At 35.1% G+C, this 17,484-nt stretch overlaps 1 protein-coding gene across 2 annotated transcripts in view; it reads left to right on the top strand.

Annotated features, from left to right (window-relative positions):
- Positions 1-17,484, top strand: part of AP1AR (adaptor related protein complex 1 associated regulatory protein) — a 39,089-nt gene that overhangs the window by 8,444 nt on the left and 13,161 nt on the right. For both annotated transcript variants that reach the window (XM_034671370.1, XM_034671369.1), the window contains exons 2-3: positions 14,005-14,053; positions 15,607-15,633. In XM_034671370.1, coding sequence (XP_034527261.1) covers positions 14,005-14,053; positions 15,607-15,633 — 76 coding nt within the window. The remainder of the gene's footprint in view (positions 1-14,004; positions 14,054-15,606; positions 15,634-17,484) is intronic.

Below are 17,484 nucleotides of genomic sequence, written 5' to 3'. Positions count from 1 at the left end.
AGAGGACAAATAAGGGAGAACCAAAAGACCTCTAAAGTCCCTTTTAGTTACTAATTTCCTCTAAATCTGGCCCCTTTTAAACAGCAGTGACCTTCATACCATGCGTCTTTTTTTAACACAATGCTATGAACCTAGAAATCAACCACAAGAAAAAGTCTGGAAAGACCACAAATACATGGAGGTTAAATAATATGCACCTAAACAGTGGGTGACTGAAGCAAGAAATCAGAGAAGAAATAAAAAATTACATGGAAACAAATGAAAATGAAAACATGACAGTCCAAAACCTCTGAGATGCAGCAAAAGCAGTTCTAAGAGGGAAGTTTATAGCAATATAGGCCTACCTCAAGAAGCAAGAAAAATCTCAAATAAACAATCTAATCTTGCCCCTAAAGGAGCTAAAAAAAGAACAACAAACAAAACCCAGAACCAGCACCAGGAAGGATTAATAAAAATTAGAGCAGAAATAAATGGTATAGAAACTTAACAACAACAACAATAGAGCAGATCACTGAAACCAGGAGATGGTTCTTCGAAAATAACAACAAAATTGATAGGCCTTTAGCTAGATTCGTCAAGAAAAAAACAGAAAGGACTCAAAAAAAATCACAAATGAGAGGAGAATTTGTACAAACTAGTTGTCAGAATATTATGAAAAATTATATGTCAACAAATTGGACAACTCAGAAGAAATGGATAAATTTCTTGAAATGGATAATTTACCAAAGTTGAGGCAGGAAGAAGTAGAGAATTTTAACAGACCAATTACCAGGTAAGAAATTAACCAGTAATAAAATAAAACTCCCAACAAACAAAAGTCCAGGGACCATATGGCTTCACAGGGCAATTCTACCAAACATTTAAAGAGTTATTACCTCTTCTCATACTAGTCCAAAAAAATAGAAAGGAAGGAAAACTTCCAAATTCATTCTATGAGGCCAGCATTAAACTGATATCAAAACCAGATAAAGGTGCCACCAAAAAAGACAACTACAGGCCAATATCTCTGATGAACATAGATGCAAAAGCCCTCAACAAAATAGTAGCAAACTGAATTCAGCAATACATTAAAAAAAAATCATTCACCACAATCAAGTGGGATTTATTCCTGGGTTGAAGGGTGGTTCAGTATTCACAAATCAATCATTGTGATATATCACCTCAGGAGGAGAAAGGATAAAACCATATGGTCATTTCAGTAGATGCAGAAAAGGCATTTCACAAAGTACAACATCCATTCATGATAAAAACTCTTCAACAAAGTAGAGTGAGAGGGAAAACCTCAACATGGTAAAGACCATATATGAAAAACCCACAGCAAACAACATACTCATTGGGGAAGAACTGAGAGCTTTTCCCCTCTGGTCAGGGACAAGACAAGACCACCTTTATTCAACATAGTACTGGAAGTCATAGCCACAGAAATCAGACAATAAAAAGAAAAAGACTCCAAATTGGTAAGGAGGAAGTAAAACTTTCACTATTTGCAGATGACATGATACTATATATAGAACATCTGAAAGACTCCACCAAAAAAACTAAAACTGATAAATGAATTCAGTAAAGTCTTAGGATACAAAAATCAATGTATAGAGATTTGTTGCATTTCTATGTACTAATAATGAAGCAGCAGAAAGATAAGAAAAAAATCCCATTTACAATTGCACCAAAAATAATAAAGTACCTATGAATAAACTTAACCAAAGGTGAAAAACCTATACTCTATAAAACACTGATGAAAGAAATTCAAGAAGAACCAAAGAAATGGAAAGATAATCTATGCTCATGGATTGGAAGAACAAATATTGTTAAAATGTCTATTCTACCCAAAGCAATCTACACATTTAATGCAATTGTTATCAAAATACCAATAGCATTTTTTACAGAACTGGAACACATAATCCTAAACTTTGTATGAAACCACGAAAGACGCTGAGTAGCCAAAGCAGCCTTGAAAAGCAAAGCTGGGGGCATCACAATTCCAGACCTCATGTTACATTACAAAGCTATAATCAAGACAGTATGGTACTGGCACAAAAACAGACACATAGATCAGTGGAACAGAATAGAGACCCCAGGAGTGGACCCTCAACTCTATGGTCAACTAATCTTCGACAAAGCAGGAAAGAATATCCAATGGAAAAAGGACAGTCTCTTCAACAAATGACATTGTGAAAATTGGACAGCCATATACAGAAGAATGAAAGTAAAAATAAACTGAGACTACACAACTACAATGAGATATCACCTCACACCTGTCAGAATGGCTAAAATCAACAAAAGAAACAACAGGTTGGCAAGGATGTGGAGAAAAAGGAACCCTCACTGCACTGTTGTTGGGAGTGTGAACTGGTGCAGCCACCGAAAAAAACAGTATGGAAGTTTCTCAAAAAGTTAAAAATAGAACTACCATACAATCCAGCACTACTAGGTAACTACTCAAAAAATACAAAAAAACACTAATTCAAAGGGATACATGTGCTCCTATGTTTATAGCAACATTATTTACAATAGTCAAATCATGGAAGCAGCCCGTGTGCATCTGTAGATGAATGGATAAAGAAGATGGGGTATATATATCCAGCCGTATAAAAGAATGAAATTTTTCTATTTGCAACAACATGTATGGGGTTAGAGAGTATAATGCTATGTGAAATAAAGCAGAGAAAGACAAATGCCGTAAGATCTCACTCGTGGAATTTAAGAAACGAGCAAAGGGAGAAAAAAGAGACAAAGCAAGAAACAGATTCTTAACTGTAGAGAACAAACTGATAGTTACCAGAGGGGAGGTAGGTAGGGGGAATGGGTCACACAGGTGATGGGGGTTAATAAGGGCACTTGTCCTGATGAGCACTGGGTGATGTATGGAATTGTTGAATTGCTATATTGTACACCTGAAATTAACACAACACTATGTTAACTGGAATTAAAAACTTAATTTAAAAAAAAGGGCAGTGACCTTTTTTTAACCCAGGTTTTCTGTCTTAAACATGTTTAGCAGAAAGAGTTGTCTTTCTCTTCCAAGGCAGAAAATAAATTTTCTGAACATCCATTCTTCCTAAATTTGCCTTCATTAATAAGGGACTTAATAAACAGTAAATAGTATTACTTTATTAAAATCACCTATGTTGGGACGCCTGGGTGGCTCGGTCAGTTAAGTGTCTGCCTTTGGCCTAAGTCATGATCCAAGGGTCCTGGGATCGACTCCTGCATCAGACTCCCTGCTCAGCGAGGAGCCTGCTTCTCCCTCTGCCTACCACTCCACCTGCTTGTGCTCTCTTTCTCTCTGACAAATAAATAAAAATCTTTAAATTAAAAATTACCTATGTTGATGCTGTCCCTACCTGGAAAATCTATTGATGGATCATCCCTTGAGATTTGAATTATTAAACCTTCATTGAAGTATTTGATAATAATTGAAAAATGATATGTCATCTTTATTATAATAGCTTTTGTGGGGCATCTGATTTGTAACCCTTCCAATCTTTTGTTCAGAAAAAAAAGTCTTGGGAAGCTTTTAATTTTTAATAATTTTGGAACAATTTACCATGGTTCCTCATTGTTTATTTATAATGTTAAACAGAAAATGTAGGGAAAGACTGCCCTATTTTATTTTAACATATAGAAGAGTATGAAAAAAAGGAATAATACCAATGTAGGATTTGTGAAAATTTTTCAGTTCTCTTTTAGTTAAGTCACTATAGTGTAAAAGAGTACCTGCTGTGCAAAATAACATGTGGAAGGATAAAAACTGCATTTTTGGTCTACTCTTTATGAGACTGATTTTATTAATAAAAGATTGTCTTGATATCTGCTTTGATAACATTGATAAATATATATGCAAGAATCTTCACTTGTGTAATACATTTACTTTTAAACTGTCCCAAATTTTTAAAAAAGATTTATTTATTTTAGAAAGAGCACAGGGGGGAGGGGAGAAGGAGATGGAGAGAGGATCTCAGGCAGACTCCCTGCTGATTGTGGAGCCCATTGCAGGCCTGGATCCCATGACACTAAGATCATGACCTGAGCCAAAATCAAGAGTTGGAAGCTTAACCAGCTGAGCCACCCAAGTGCCCCAGTCTTCCAAATATTTTTACGTGCCACCATCATTCAGAGTATGTTAGCCTGTCTTTTCTCCCTCTTTAATGTCCTTTACGTGTTTGAGTCCACTTTCACATTTTTGGCAGTAGTAGAATGAATATACAGAAACTTTGTTTAGAGACATGAGGGATATAAGGATTATGTACAAATGAATGTCCGCGGATGACTTTGGGGAGCTCTAGACTGTAGGGAAGAAGAAAAATAACCTACTATTTTCTTTAAATCATTGTTTTTGGAGCTGCTTTGTTTCAGCAGCTCAGCTTTCACCATAATTATACGACTGAATATATATGCTCTTATGGGGCACCTGGGTGGCTCAGTTGTTAAGCATCTGCCTTCAGCTCAGGGCATGATCCCGGCATTATGGGATTGAGCCCCGCATCAGGCTCCTCTGCTGGGAGCCTGCTGCTTCCTCTCCCACTCCCCCTGCTTGTATTCCCTCTCTCTCTGGCTGTTTCTCTGTCAAATAAATAAAATCTTAAAAAAAAAAAAACATATATATATATATATATGCTCTTAGAATAGTAGATTTTTGCCCACATTATTTCTAACTTCCCCTTTCCCTCCAGCACATATGGCTGAATTCATAAAAATTAAATGCACACATGATGTAACTTTAACCATTTTCTTTACAGCTCAGCTTTATTTTTTGTGATACTGGTGTATTCCTAGAGGACTCTCCCAGCTTCTCACATCACTTAGTTCTTTATTCTTTTCACCCTGGCATTTAAGTCTTATGGATTTGCCACATTTATTTTTTCTCTTGTACTTTCATTCTTGACTCCTGCTGCTTTCATATTATGTCCCCATTAGGATTCTGACTGTCCTCTCCATCATGTCATTTTCCAGTCCATCCCCCACCCAGATGATTTTTTTTAAAAGATTTTATTTATTCGACACAGATAGAAACAGCCAGCGAGAGAGGGAACACAAGCAGGGGTAGTGGGAGAGGAAGAAGCAGGCTCATAGCGGAGCCTGATGTGGGGCTCGATCCCATAATGCCGGAATCACGCCCTGAGCCGAAGGCAGATGCTTAACCGCTGTGCCACCCAGGCGCACCCCACCCAGATGATTTTTATTTCCTAAATGTTTCTTTAATCTATCCATTTCGCTCACTGACTCCACTATAGTCCAACCTGTCATCATTTCTAACCTTGACTCAAATTTAATTGCAAACATTCATGCATTCCCTTATTCTTTATGCATTTATCTCCACTCATTTCTCTCTGAGTCACATGGTTCCTGACACTTGCAGGAGGAACTTCTTATGTGGGCCTAAGTTCGCTCCTAACTTGAAGGGAAGTTTTTATTCCCCTGTAGTCACTCTGAATATAGTAAACATTGATTAATTAGTTCTTTGGGGGTATTAATTCTTAGCTGGAGTATTCAAAATCTCCACTTTCATCCATGCAGTTCTGGTTCATTCATTCATTTATGCTTTTGTGTAGTGTGTCATTGTATAAATAGGCTATAATTAATTTATCTATTCTCTTGTTGATGAGCATAGAGATTATTTTGAGGATTTTTTTGCTATTACAAACTACGTCAGTTAACATTCTTAGAAATGACACTCTGTATATGTGTATAAGAGATTCTTCGGGTACCTATACCTAGGAATGAAATTGCTATAGGAATGAACTGAATAGCTACATCTTCAAATTTATTAGAAAATGTCAAACTTTTCAAAGTAATTTTACCAGCTTATACTTTTACCAACAGTGGGTTTTCAGTGTTCTACTTCCTAACACTTGGTATTGTCAGATATTTTTCCCTATCAATGTGGATGCTGTCTAATATTTATACTAAAACTTTATTATATTCATATATTCCAGCAACAGGTAATACATATTTTAAAAATTATTTTCCATGTTAGCAGTGAAAAACATAAACAAGGAATAAATCAACAATAGATGTGTAAAACCGAAACAACATTTAGGGGCACCTGGGTGGCGCAGTTGTTAAGCGTCTGCCTTAACAGGCAGCGTCCCAGCATTCTGGGATCGAGCCCCACATCAGGCTCCTCCGCTGGTAGCCTGCTTCTTCCTCTCCCACTCCCCCTGCTTGTGTTCCCTCTGTCGCTGGCTGTCTCTGTCAAATAAATAAATAAAATCTTTAAAAAAAAGAAAAATTAAAAAAAAAACATTTAAAAACAAAACCCAGAAATATGTGGAGGATAATGCCATGTTATGGATAGAAAGATAAGAATGGAGTGCAATTTTGACAGTTGCACTGAACTTCACAAGCTGATTCCAGCAAGTTTTATGAAAGAACAAGAAACCAAAAATAGCCTGCAAATTTTGAGGAAGGCGACTTGCCTTATCAGATAGGTTCTAATAATCAAAACCCTGTTGTATGGTCCAAGGCTAGATGAATAGATGAGTAGAACAGAACATAATATAATATCCAGGATCTGGAAATCAACCTGAGGGGGAGCTGAGGAATCTTCATTTTTAACAAGGTGATTGTTACATGCCAAAGTGTAAGAACGGCTGATTTACTAAAACAGAGCTGTTAGAACTAAATATGTATTATTAGAGATACTTATATGTATTGTGTCTAGTTCAGAGACTCACTTTTTTCCTTTTTTATCTCAACTATCAGAGGTGTACATCAGCCTCCTGTCAGTAATATTATTAATTGATTTTTGCCCCAGGGTGGGAAGTGGATGCCTTCCTAGATTTACGGTTGCCATTTTCTCCTGTTGTTTTCTCTGATACTTCAACGTTCCCTCCTCCAAAAATCTCTGGTCTGTATGAGCTTGGGAGTTTTCTCTTGGAGTTTTACTGTTAAAAATGAGATGAATTTGAGATTCAGTAGCTTTAGTGGAGAGTTACAGATATGAGAACAGATAATATGGTTTTTAGCTGCCTATTTTTTTAAGCAGTTATGTTTACATTATGAAAAATCTTAAATTGTTCTGTACTGATTTACTTCAACTTTTTTAGTGAAATTAGGGAACTTTGTACAACATGACCCACTTATATGCTAACAATAGTTCTACAAAAGTAGGATGGCTATTCTTTATTTTTAGATTCTTAAGAAGTTAAAGTATTAGACCAGATTTTCTTATAATTTTAAATGTCATCAGGTTTATTTACCCCTAATATTTAGTGAAGAACTTTTTATGAATAGTAAAACAAATGCTTTATGAGTAATACTAAAAGCATGTATGTAAGCAGTGTTACGTATAAAATCTGCATACATTTAGATCCTAAGCTGCACATATAGTATAGGAACATGCACATCAGTGTTTTCAACTGAAGAACTATGATCAATTGAACTTGGATGGAGGAGGAATCTATCATGGATATATGTTGAAAAGAGCTTAGTTATTGGAGTTAGATCATTTTACTTTTTTTGTGTTTTTTGGTTTGTTTGTTTGGTACTAAAGTCTTTAAAAGCCAGTGTCTATTTGAAATATTCATACAGAATTTTTAATTCAGACTAGCCACATTTCAGGTGCTCGATAGCCACACCTGGCTAGTGGCTACCATATTGAACAGTGCAGATCTGTAAGATTACAGCACCTCGTAGAAATATTGTAGAAATGTATATAAAAATACATGTAAAAACTAAGTTCATTAAAAAAAAAAACACACACCAAAACCTAAGTTCATACATACTTTATAGTGCCTGGCCCATTGTTGGTACTCAATAAATGTTAATCTGTTTTTGCTCTCCATTACAGTAATAGCTTATTATACTTTGGTTTTTATAACATTACGTATACTGGGAAGCTTCAAGTCAATAAAACATTTTTTTCAAATTCAAGAAAGCAAAATGTTATTTCTCTAAACAAAGTAATCAAGAGTCAGGCCTTTGGAATAGACATTGCTACTTTTAATCATTTTGTTTTTAATCTTTCCTTCTAAGACTTAACTTTGATCAAAGGTTGTTGAAAGTGTAGTTTAATTAGTTGATACCAAATTTCTGGTTTTAGACTGATCCAGTTTCTTTTTATCTCATTTTCCTCTGTTCTTTTTTAATGGTGCCACTTATACACAACTAAAACTTCATTCTTGAGGAAAATACTCTCAGCTAGGACCTATGTGCTATAATGAAATATTACTGCACAGGACTTGGAAGACCTGAATAAGACATGTCCTCTGGTTTTTCCTATGGCTAATTTTGTCCATTCACACATAGTAATTTTGCTTGAACAATCACGTAGGTGATTTCTCCTTGTCCCACACTCCTGCCCCCAGCTTTCGCCAGGAGAATGGCCAGCAATCCCTGTACCGACGGATGAAACATTACTCCAAACTTGGCTGTGAAAGGAGAAGGCAAGGGGGTCAGTGCTCAGAGAGGAAGACCCTTTGCCCTTCTTTGCTCCCACTTTTATTGGTCTTTCAGGATAATCACAAATCCTTATCACTGTTTCTCAAGCATGTGACCTGTGACAAGGGGTCTTACTGGAACTAGAAAGATCTGTTTATGGGAAAGATACAATATGCTAATTTGCGTATTCTATAAGTTCTGCTAAACATAGCCTGAGGGACAATGCATACATATCTTGGATCACAGGGCAGCTGTTTGGGCTAGGAAAGCTTTGGTGAAGTTAACTCTCCCCGCGGAATTTCTTTGACAGAGTGGTCGCGCAGACCTCGGCATTCCAAAGGTCTGTGCCCTTCTCCGAAACCTTCCCTCGCTGCCAGTGGCCTCTGTGTTACATTTTAGCAAGCCAAGTATTATGGCTGATTCCATGTTCTACATTAGCCCCAACAAGCTTTATTGGGTCAAATAGAGAAAACCAGAAGGCATATTAGGTAATTAAAAATGTGAAATATAACTGTCCAGGAACTGCACAGTACTTGTATCTTCAGTTAAGGACATTCTTTCACTGTGAGTAAAGAATAATGGGGTGGAAGTTCTTAGTATAGATTGAGAAAAAGTTAGTTAGGCAATTCAAATAACCCATCACCTGGGAGCACTGCCTACCACTGGAGCCAGACAGATCAGTTCCTTGAACCAGGGACTCTTCTTCAGATAGGCTTTGGATGAACTCTGCTAACATTTGGTTCTCTGCTTCTGGTACTTCCATTTCCTGTACTTTAATGTATTCTTTTAGATGTTAACTACTTCTCTTTACTGAAATCTCAAAACCCAGGAGCCATTCTTTAAGGTGATTTAGCTTGTCAAGGTGCATTAATGGTATATTGCTTTTATAGTTTTAATTTTTGTTTCTTGTATTTCTACTTTTTGGGATATAACTCATTCTTCCTCTCCCAGGAATAACCTATACTTCTGCTTCCCCATAGTGATGAGAAGTAAAATTCTTAAAAACAATAGCCATGTGTATGTATTAGTAATAACATGAGACAGATGTATGGGAGAGGAAAAATTGCTGACATTGCATCTTTGTTTACAGAAAACCTTCCTTGAGATAGGAAAAAAAACAAAGATGAATTTCCTGGGTTTGAAGCCACGAAGAAAAGAGTGGTGTTCTTAAAGATCTGGAATTGAGAAGTAACCCCAGCGTTAATTACAGAAAGTATAAGGGGGTTTTGGACTGGTGTTTATCTTACTGTGCTAGACTTGGAATTTGAATAGAGGACTCACATCCAGCCTCTTAACTATGCGTGGATGTCAAGCTTAAGGCATCTAAAAACACCAGTTCACTCCTTTCCTAGCCTTTTTCATCTTAGTAAATGGCAACTTCTCATTCTCCTAGTTGTTCGGGACAAAAACTTAGGATACATCCTTGATTCTTCCTTTTTAGATAATACTTCTACAACTAATTCATCAGCAAATTCTGTCATTCATTTCTTCAGATCTGGTTCTTATAACTTAAACTTGATGATCCAAGCTACCATCATTTCTCTGTTGCACCATTACAAAAGATTCCTAATTGGCCTCTTTAAGTTTATACCAGATAGTCTGTTCAGGATCTTCCAGTGAAGTTCTTATACAGCTAATAAGTTCTTAAAGAATGGTAGATTTAGAAAATCATGATTTTGTACCATATCGTGAAATAATGGAGCTAAGCAATGATTAGCAGTGGATGCTGAAACCATTTGGTGAAAGATTGATGGGAAGCTTTATAATGGATGAAGTAGCCTGACCGTACCTGAACCTGCAGATCATTCTTAGCGTCAGTAAAAGTAAGGCAGACGAAAATAAAATTCCTCATAATTTGGTTCAATAGCAAGTACCACATAGGGTTCTTGCCTTAAAAAAAAACTGCACTCAGTTTAAATCAAATTGTCAGTACATAGGAAGTACAGAGAATAGAGGAAGAAAACAACACCAAGAGAAACCTAGGAAGTGAGAAATTCTACAGGACAAATGACACAATTTCTCCAACAAATCAGGGCATGAAAAAAGGTGATGGCTCAACAAGGAGGGCTGTTACAGACTAAAAGAGGTTTACGGGTCCCAACAAGCAAATCCAGTGTGTAGACCTTGTTGGAAATCTGATTTGACCAAATCATGTATAAAAAGATAGGGAGATTGAAATACAGACTGGCTATTAGATAATATTAAGAAATGGTTTTTAATTTTGTTAGGTGGTAATGTGGCCAGGTTGAAAAAAAGGTTCTTAATAAGTAGAGATTAACTGAAGTAAGGGTAAGATAACATGTCTGGGATTTGCTTTAAGATACTCTACCAAAACAAAAGAAGGGAGTTGTATGAGTAAGATTGGGAAAATGATAACTTTTTAAGTAGGGTGATGGGTACAAGGAGGTTTATGATGCTTTCCTCTCTACTTTGGTGTGTATTTGAAAATTTTCATAATAACAGCTTTAAAAAAAGTGAATGTGGAAGACTGAAATCTCTTTTGTGAATTCTCAACTATTGAGAATAAACTCCAAATCCCTTCCCATGGCCAACAAAGGCCCAAAGACCCTGGCTGTTTCTTAGACCTTATCTCTCTCCTCCACTCCAGCCAGTCAGGTCCCCCACTTACTTAGAGTATGCCAAGCACAATTTTGCCTCGTAGCTTTTGTGTTTGTCTGTCTACTCAGAATTCTTTTCCTCCAGTTATCTAGCTAGCTGACTTTGTCATAGCCTTGGGAGCCTTTGTTCCAATTTTGCTTTAACAGAAAGACCTGCCCTGACTACACTATATAAAATAACTTCCCTCTCCTGGTCACTATTTTTGCTTACTCTGAGGTATTTATTTTTTCATAGCATTTCCCACCACCTGATCATTTATGTACTTGCTTATTGTGATTCATTCCCAAAAATCTTAGCTGCAAGGTGGCAGGTTTTTTACCTGTTTTATTGACAGTTGTATTGCCAGCACTTTAGAGCTGTGCCAGGCATTTAGTTAGGTATTCAATAAATATTTATGAAATAAAAATATAAAGACTTGAGGCCACATTTAATAAACAAGTACTTTTTTCCCTTCTCCTCCATTGTTCTGCTTACCTTTCACTTGTATTTTCATCTATACCTAGAAGTAAGTAGGAGAGAATTGCCAAGAGGCTCACTCCTTACTCTAGAACAAAACTGTGAGGTAGAAAATACAAAACATCAGGGCAGTGTATTACAGGAAACACTGAAAAAGTTATATTCCAAAATTATTGGGATTTTAAGTGTCCAACAATACGAAAAGATTTTAGTTTTAATTTCTTTCATTTACTGCTTAAGTAATGGACAGCTCTGTGAAATCTGAAATGCTCCTTTCAAATGGCTGGCTTTCTAATTACTTTTAAAATGTGTATCAACTTCGTTTCAGATAAATCCCAGGATAAAGCTCTTCTAATAAAAAATGTTGCTCCTGAGTTTGCCAAATTGAGTATTTACTTTAATCTATTAATATAATTTTGGCATTTATTATAGTAGGAGCCAATATTTGCCCTTTGTGAATAGTAAGATCTCAATCTAATCTATCTAAAAAAGGAAAGCTTAAATATTTTTTCACTTACTTTGCTTTTCTGTTTACCTTCCATTTCAATTGTTTTGTTTTGGTTTTAGTTTTTTGTTTTTGTTTTTTTTTCTGTTTGTTCTTTTGTCATTCTGTCATATAGAGTCATCTTTATTTATTGGTCAAGACTTTGGTTTTGGGGACAGAAATCCAGATCAGGCTATCTTAGGCAAAAGGTAGGATTTCTTTTAAGGATACTAGGTTTCTCAACTACTAACCAAACCATGGGCAAAGTAGGGTTGTAGCTGGTTCTTAGGGATGACGTCAACACTGTCAGAACATCGTTTGATTGATTTCAATCCTCTCTTTGCAGATTTTCAGAAACTTAACTCCCAGCACCACCCTAGAGCTCTCAGGAAAATATTATCTCTCTCTTTTTCCATATATCCCTGAATCAATCAAATGGGGTCTGGGGGTTGGCTGTGATCTAGTTTGGTCAGATAATCAGACAGAGTCATGCAAGACCATGATCATCCTTACTGTAGTTAGATGTGGATAAAAGGGACAGAAAAGTGAGACATTTACCACAGCCAACACCTTAGATTTCTAAGACTAGACATGTATCCGTGTATAATTGGAATAGAACACAGTGCTCTGCCATCTAATATAAATGTAGTGCAATAATTACTTCCCTTGGTTTGTACCACTTGGCTTGAGGTTTTGCTTCAGCAGTGAAGTCACTCTGATGGTTTATACTGAGATACTTAGTATTACTGAACTTTATTTCATTATTCAGCTACATCATTCAGTAAACCTGGAAGGAGAAATAGATTAATCAGAGACAGATTTCTTCATTCAGGGAAGAGAGTGATGGTTATAGGGAGAGAGCATATAGTACTTTAAGCATGAATCCTAATGCCAGAACACAGTGCAATTCGAAGGCTCAACTCATTTCTGTTTTTGTCTGGGAAATCGGGAAAATAGAAGAATGGGACAACTAGATCCTTATAGAATTAAGGGTATTTTGTTTGTACTAGATATGTTCCATAAATTATTAGATTTGTGAAATGACAGTACTAAGTCCTCTGTTTTTTACTAATGATCTCTTAATGGGCAATAAAACTGCTTTGCATCTGTTAGTAAATAAAGATTGTACTAAAAATCAGACCTACGATTTCATTGTTCTTTTTGTTCTTTATAATATAAAAATGTAATCCTGTTAATATAGCATTCTCTTTCACTAAACCTGTATGCCCCTCCACATGTACCTATACACATAATACTCACAAAGCATTCTGAACTGTCCTTAACCTCAGGATTCTTCTCATCTCTTGAAGGGGTATTTCCAAAGATCCTGACACATCAGGAACCCTCAGTGTGACTTTTGATCTCTGTGGGGGCATGGAAGTCCTTGCCTCCATCAATTTAAGCAGCTCTAACAGGAACCGCATTATAAGTTAGTCTTATAATCTCCTGGCACTTTCAATAGTAAAGTTTGGGTGCTTCTGCCCTATAACCAACTTTCTTACTATAATAGAGAACATAGAGTTAATAGAGGATGGACATGTCTTTGGAGCAGCTCTAACAAAGGAGCTTCTTATCTGATTACATGTAAATTTCACTAATAGGCACAGAAGAGAAAGATTAAAATTTGTATGGGCATGGAAAGAATAAAAAGCACCTACCTTTGTATAAACATGGGATTCCACCATCTAGAGATAACCACTCTTAGCATATTGGCATATATCTTTTCAGATTTTTGTTGTTTTGCATATGTTTAAGAAAATTGGAAACATACTCTCACATTATTTCACACGTCAGTATTTTAACGGGATACTTTCCTTGATACAGTAAAAATAATGAGATAGATTTTAAAACTTAATTGTACTCTGTTCTATGTAGTAAATACAATAAATTTATTATTACAGGTTTAGTAAATATCAGTGGGAAAATATTGGTTAAATACTTTTAAAATCATAACTTAGTTTGAAACTGGAAAATATTTTTATGGAAATGTTTTTATGCTACTATATTGGGTCAGTTTTAGTATTAATTGTGATTTTTAAAAGTTTTTCTGTTTTTCTTCCCAGATCCAAGTATTTTAGAACATGCTCAAGAGGTGAGCACCTAACTATAGAGGTGAGTAGAGTCATAAATCTGATTGCATGAAAGTACCTTCAGGAGGGCAGGAAGGACATTTTTCTTTTCATTAAATTTAGTATGGACTTTTTATATTTCAGTATGATTGATGCTAGTGAAGAGGGAAAGAATTGGGGTGATGAGGGGAGGGGTGAATGGGGAAAAGTTTGCAGATTAAGGTCCTGTGTTCTTCTAATAGAATTGCTATTTCTACTTAAGAAGTGGTGTTTTTGTTTTTGTCTTTTTTTCCACCCTGCACGATTCAGAGAGGTGGTACTCTTCTAGCAGTTACAATGGCTCAGAAGGCAGTGATTCTAGAGATAGATGATTGGCCTGCCCCAGTGGAGAGGTGTAGAAGGATCAAAGCGGAAAGCTGATATTAAGCAGCTCTACAATATGAATCACTGAGTTGCTTATTCTTTGTATGTAAAATAGATAATAGAATCTCTCCAGCTCCTGCTGTGTACCACCTACTCCACCAAACAGTTTATAAATGTCATCGACATAATTCTTAATACAGTTGAATACATAATTCTGAATACAGTTGTTGAACGGGTGGCATTCATCCCATTTTATGGGTGAGAATCAGAGGCTTAGTTAGACAGGTGATGAAGAAGTTGGGCTTTGTTACACAGCCCCTTAAGTAGCAGAACCTAATTCCAGTCCCAAACTGCCTGGCTTCAAGGATTGAACACTGTACTTAACTGCCTTCTATATTAAATAAGGAAGCATATAAACCAGAAACTAGTTTTTTTTAAATCACACAAAAAAAAGTTCAAGATAATTTAAATAATTTTAAGTCATCTCTTTAAATTCTTGTCTTTCTAAACCTTTTGAATTCATTGTTTTCTTGATCTTTAAATAATAAAACAATGTTAACGGTAAAATTTTTTTCTTTCAGTGGTTATTTATCAAATTATTTATATTTAAAATACACATTTTAGTAATATAATTTAGTAGTAATGACTTTCATCCAGTCATTTTACATAATAGTCTTTATCACATCATCATCATCAAATAGTTTATGTTCCTCTCTGTAGAAGGACACTGTATTTGGGAGTAGTGACTACCATCTGGCAGATTTTCAGTAAATAGTTAAATGAATGAGTACATGAATAAATATAAACATTATAAGATAAATTATTATTTGGGTATCTTCAAAGTCTCTGTTTCTTGAGTAAATTCTCCTTCTTATGACATTAAATTTGTTCTGAACTCAAATGGAAACTGGTAGTGTGGGTTTAAAACACCCATATGAAGTAATCCAGGTGAAAGTTTTAGTTTATAATTTTTAAAAAATTTCTGATTTATGATGAAAATTGTTGTAATTCTCCTTTTTTTCATATAAAATTATAAGTAACGGTATATGCTTATCTTGGCTATCTTACCAGATTGTTGGATATATCAAATGAACTAGTGTATAAAGGGACACATGACTCAAATATCTTAAAAATATAAAAGTATATTATTTTTGAAGTGAAAAAAGTGAGTTTTCTGAGATATGTACCTTAGACAAATATCCCTCCTAACACTTAACTTTCTTGTTCTTTCAGTTTGAGAATCTAGTAGAAAGTGATGAAGTAAGTATTTCCACAATAGTACAAAACCCATATTTGTTTTCATGAGTCATCTCATTAATTCTATCAATTATTTTTAAAAAATTTTATTTTATTGTCTTTTATTTTAGAATTTTTATCTTTTGGTTTTTATTTTTACTTTTTAGGTTCTTATATACTTTTACTAATTTATATTAGCATATAATTAAGAATTTTCTCATATATAATGTATATTATATATATGGCATATATAGTTTTATATATTAGTTTCATGTATTATATGTGTGTGTGTGTGTGTGTGTGTGTATATAATATTTTAAAGCATGCTGTAGAACTCAAGGAACTTTAAAAACGGATATTTCTAACCTCTTGCCATTAGGTAGGTAAAATTCCTCAACAATCCGGGATAGATCCGTTCTTTAACCATAGTTTTCATAGATTTTCTTAGGGTGGAGTTTATACATGTCCATTCTACAATCACCTACTGATGCTAGCCATTATCTTTTTTAACAGTTATTCTTTTTGTTGATTTTTTTCATTTCATCTCATCTAAAACTTAAATGTAAGATGCATTCCAAGTACAGATATATGAAAATAGGAAAAAAGTACGGTTTAGAATTAGCGAAATGCAATGTATATTTCTAATGCACTGGTTATAGTTAGAAGAGTTTTGGTCTGTGACAGAAGTTTCAGCTTCACTAAAGTAATTATATGAGTTTGTACAAGTTACTGAGCCCCCCTTGGGCCTGCTTTATACAACTCTAAAATGAGTTCTACTGGAAGAACACTGCAAGCTCTGGATTTTGTCACTTTTTGTTTCCTAAGGAAAGAGGAAAATGTATCAAACAAATTTAAATTGTTTTTAGCCCAACATTTCCCATAGTGTGTACAGAATACTAGTCTCCGAATGTAAATTAGCACATTAAAGCTTCTAAGAAGAACTATTAAAGAAACTGTTAAGGAACTGTTAAGAAAATTATTTAAACCTATTCAACTTAGCATTTCCCAAATTAATTTGTGTATAAATCCTTTTTTAAAACAATAATACAGGGGCGCCTGGGTGGCGCAGTCGTGAAGCATCTGCCTTTGGCTCAGGGCATGATCCCTGCGTTGTGGGATCGAGTCCCACATCAGGCTCCTCCGCTAGGAGCCTCCTTCTTCCTCTCCCACTCCCCCTGCTTGTGTTCCCTCTCTTGCTGGCTGTCTGTCTCTGTCAAATAAATAAATAAAATCTTTAAAAAAAAAAACAATAATATATATTTATTTTCATCTGGTAGAACACATTTGAAAAACTAGCTTAGCCTTTTGTTTCCCAGTAAAATTTCTGCCAAATATTTTAATGTTTCCTAGAACCTAATTTCTTTTCCATTTCAAAGGTCACTTTAATTCCATGTATTTTTTAAAACAAGTGTAAGCAAACACTTAATATAATATTTTTAAAGTTTCCAAACTTTAGACATGCTAAATGTAAGAGTTCTTTCAATCTTTATTATTGTTCATCCCAGCATCGCACTGCTTTTTAAAAGAATATGGTTCCATGTATTTTCCTAAGTTGTTTTTTGTTTGGTTGAGTTTTTTTGTTTGCTTTCGTTTTTTTCTAACCAGTCTTTTCCTCTTTCATGTCATATATTGTGTTTGGTTTAGTTGAACATCATCTCGTTTTGTTGCTATTTCCTATCATTTGGAGTTTTATTCCTGCTGTTACTTGACCATATATTTTAACTATCACATATGAATAGCTTAAGTGTGTACGAAAGACACATAAATCCAAATCAGTCTTGAAAGTAGTTATGGTTTACTTTGGAGAAAAAAAAATAGGTAATTTCATAACCATGTGAAAAAAACCCAAGAACAATTGATTCTCATTACTTGTGG

The sequence above is a fragment of the Ailuropoda melanoleuca genome, chromosome 11 (genome assembly GCF_002007445.2).
Source record: "Ailuropoda melanoleuca isolate Jingjing chromosome 11, ASM200744v2, whole genome shotgun sequence".
Classification (NCBI taxonomy): Eukaryota; Metazoa; Chordata; class Mammalia; order Carnivora; family Ursidae; genus Ailuropoda; species Ailuropoda melanoleuca.
Note: the sequence above shows the minus strand (reverse complement) of the source record. Positions and strands in the feature narration are given on the sequence as shown.